This window comes from Sinocyclocheilus grahami, unplaced genomic scaffold (assembly GCF_001515645.1).
Source record: "Sinocyclocheilus grahami isolate Dianchi unplaced genomic scaffold, SAMN03320097.WGS_v1.1 scaffold633.1, whole genome shotgun sequence".
NCBI lineage: Eukaryota > Metazoa > Chordata > Actinopteri > Cypriniformes > Cyprinidae > Sinocyclocheilus > Sinocyclocheilus grahami.
The window spans coordinates 611,948-615,026 of NW_015505812.1; the positions used below are offsets into that span (position 1 = coordinate 611,948).

The 3,079-nt window shown below is 35.4% G+C and overlaps 1 protein-coding gene across 1 annotated transcript in view; it reads left to right on the top strand.

The window, feature by feature from the left end:
- The window catches only part of LOC107558146 (zinc finger E-box-binding homeobox 2-like), an 11,800-nt gene that overhangs the window by 1,228 nt on the left and 7,493 nt on the right, over window positions 1-3,079 (top strand). The window contains exons 2-4 of the mRNA XM_016241770.1: window positions 578-760; window positions 2,591-2,796; window positions 2,880-2,988. Coding sequence (XP_016097256.1) covers window positions 578-760; window positions 2,591-2,796; window positions 2,880-2,988 — 498 coding nt within the window. The remainder of the gene's footprint in view (window positions 1-577; window positions 761-2,590; window positions 2,797-2,879; window positions 2,989-3,079) is intronic.

Genomic DNA, 3,079 nt, shown 5'->3' on the forward strand with positions numbered 1-3,079 from the left:
TGTGACCCTGGAGCACAAAAGCAGTGTTGAGTCGCTGGGGGATATTTGTAGCAATAGCCAACAATACATTGTATGGGTCACAATTATACATTTCTCTTTTATGCCAAAAATCATTAGGATATTAAGTAAAGATCATGTTCCATGAAGATATTTTGTAAATTTCCTACCGTAAATATATCAAAACTTAATGTTTGATTAGTAATATGCATTGCTAAGAACTTCATTTGGACAACTTTAAAGATGATTTTCTCAATATTTAGATTTTTTTGCACCCTCAGATTCCAGATTTTCAAATATTGTCCAATCCTAACAAACCATACATCACTGGAAAGCTTATTTATTAATTCGTTCAGATGCTGTATACATCTCAATTTTAAAAAATTTAGCCTTTTGACTGGTTTTGTGCTCCAGGGTCACATATATCATCTTTAGATAAAAGTAAACATGTTTTTAAACTTTAATATGACTTGCATTTAAAAGTTAAGATGAAAACACTAATGTTTGTTTATCTTTCAGCCTGTTTTTGTAATGTAATCCAGTAGCGTGATGATAATGTTGATGCATGTGTCTCTTTCAGGTCAGGCTGATGCTCGTGTGATGGACGGCGCACCACATTATGACTCTGTGTCGCATTTGCTCAGCCCGATTCACGCTCAACAATGCAACGGATCCGTCAGCTCGTACCATTTAGACGGCGTTCACCGCAACATGTCGCCCGTCTGCTGGTCACCCGGAGAACACGAGTCGCCCGAGGGCAAAGGTCAACTAGTAGAGCTTGTCAATTCATTTTTTTGATTATTTTATAATCGGTCCTGTTGTGCAATTATAATCAGAGTATGGCTTTTCATTAAAAACAGTCAACATTTAGATATAAATGGTCATTTTAGAAAGAAATAGTCGATTTGAAGGGGCGTGTCTTCTGTGAGACTTCAATGTAAACGCCCACTGATATGATTGGCTGACATCTTTGCATATTAAATGAGCATTACATGTGGATTTCTCTCTTAAAAAAAACCTTTTTCTGTGTTTTTACTATAACAGCTTCTCATATGTGTAAATTAGTGTATATTTTGTTAACTAAAACTATGACGCAAAATGTTGGTTGACTTTTCCCATGACTAAAACGAGACGATGACGACACAATAATAAGGTCAATAAATGATAACTATGACTATATCAACATGCAATTTCGTTTAAGTTCAAAAAATACAAACTTTAACAAAATCTCGTCATTTTTGTCAAAAAAAGGAGACAAAATATTATTGCGGACTGCTGTACACGCCTCAAACAAACTAGAGGTTAGCGATCTAAATAAAATTGTCACTAAGACGGTTCTATCATCTCGACTGTATTGCTTGAGATTGTGATCGCTGAATAAATGCACTTACTCAACTGACAAAGTTGACTAATTATGATAATAACTAAAACATACGTTTGAGACATGACTAAGACTACGATTAAATTAAAAATGGGTGCCAAAATTAACACTAGTTTAAATATCAAGAACATTTTGTTTCTCCAATGCATGACCACTTTAAAGAAATGATTCATACAAAAAATTATCATTCTGTCATCATTTACTCATCCCAGCTAACAGGCAGCGTTCTCTCAACTTACACTAACGTTTATTATAATTAAGTTATATAAATGTTAGGACAAAATGTCATGCTTATGGAATGTTCTTAACTTTATTAGTATTTAATATACATTCTTATAACATTGAGAGAAAATGTTCTTAGAACAACATTCTGATAAAAATTATTTGTACTTGAATGTTCTAAGTAATGTTTTTTAACCTTTAAATGACGTTTTAACGTTCTTAGACAATAAAAAAACACTCAATGTTATCTTCTGGGTAAAAATAAAATGAGTAGAATGTTGTAAGAAAATGTAACATTTAAATAACATTAAAACACAAAGAACATTTTAACGCTCTTAGAATATTAAAAATAAACGTAAAAAGAATATTTTGGGTAAAAATAACAGTAGAACGTTCTAAGAAATGTTTCTGTAACCTTTAAATAACGTTACAATCACTGATTGGACACTTTTCAAAAGACTGTGCCTGCATCGTAAATCCTCGAAAGTTTTTTATATTCAGATTTTTTTTTAAATGTATGTACATTTATAACACCATACTTTGTATTATATCACCTTTGCATCAAATGACAAGTAAACTAGTTAACGCTAATGCGAGGGTGTTTCTACCGTAACTATATCAAAACTTAATGTTTGATTAGTAATATGCATTGCTAAGAGCTTCATTTGAACAACTTTAAAGATGATTTTCTCAATATTTAGATTTTTTTGCACCCTCAGATTCCAGATTTTCAAATAGTTGTATCTCAGCCAAATATTGTGCTATCCTAACAAACCATACATCAATGGAAAGCTTATTTATTCAGAATCATCTCAACTACAGAAAAAGTGACCCTTAAGACTGGTTTTGTGATTCAGGGTCACATATTTGTGGTACTCTCCCATTCACTGCTCTCGAAGTAAACCCAACTATGACGACTTCCGCTGCTGAGAAACACAGAAATGTGAAAAAGGACTGTTTATTTATTTAAAGATGAATCTCTCTGTGTAGACGGTGGAGCTTTAAACCCTGACGCCGTTCAGACGTGTCCATACTGCCAGCGGACGTACCGGCGCGACGCGTCTCTGCAGGAACACATGAAGTTCTGTCAGGACGTCAGGGATGGAGGAGACTGCGCTTGTCCTCTGTGCGGATACAGTACGCCGTACCGCGCTCAGATGGAGCGACACCTGAGCCTCCACCAGACTCACGACAAGGTGCTGACATCAGATGCATGCATAACTAACCGCACACAAACAGAAACACAGCATGCTCATGATTTCACGTCTCTTCCTTCCAGAACTCCATGTCTGAGCCCGGTCTGGAGAGCAGAAAGTTCAAGTGCAATCAGTGTGGAAAGGCCTTTAAATACAAGCATCACCTCAAAGAGCACCTGCGCATTCACAGCGGTGAGAGACTCGAGCAAAGTGGATTCAAATGATTCTGCAAAAGGAATCTCACTCACGAGAAATACCCATCATAATTTATCCCAAATTATAT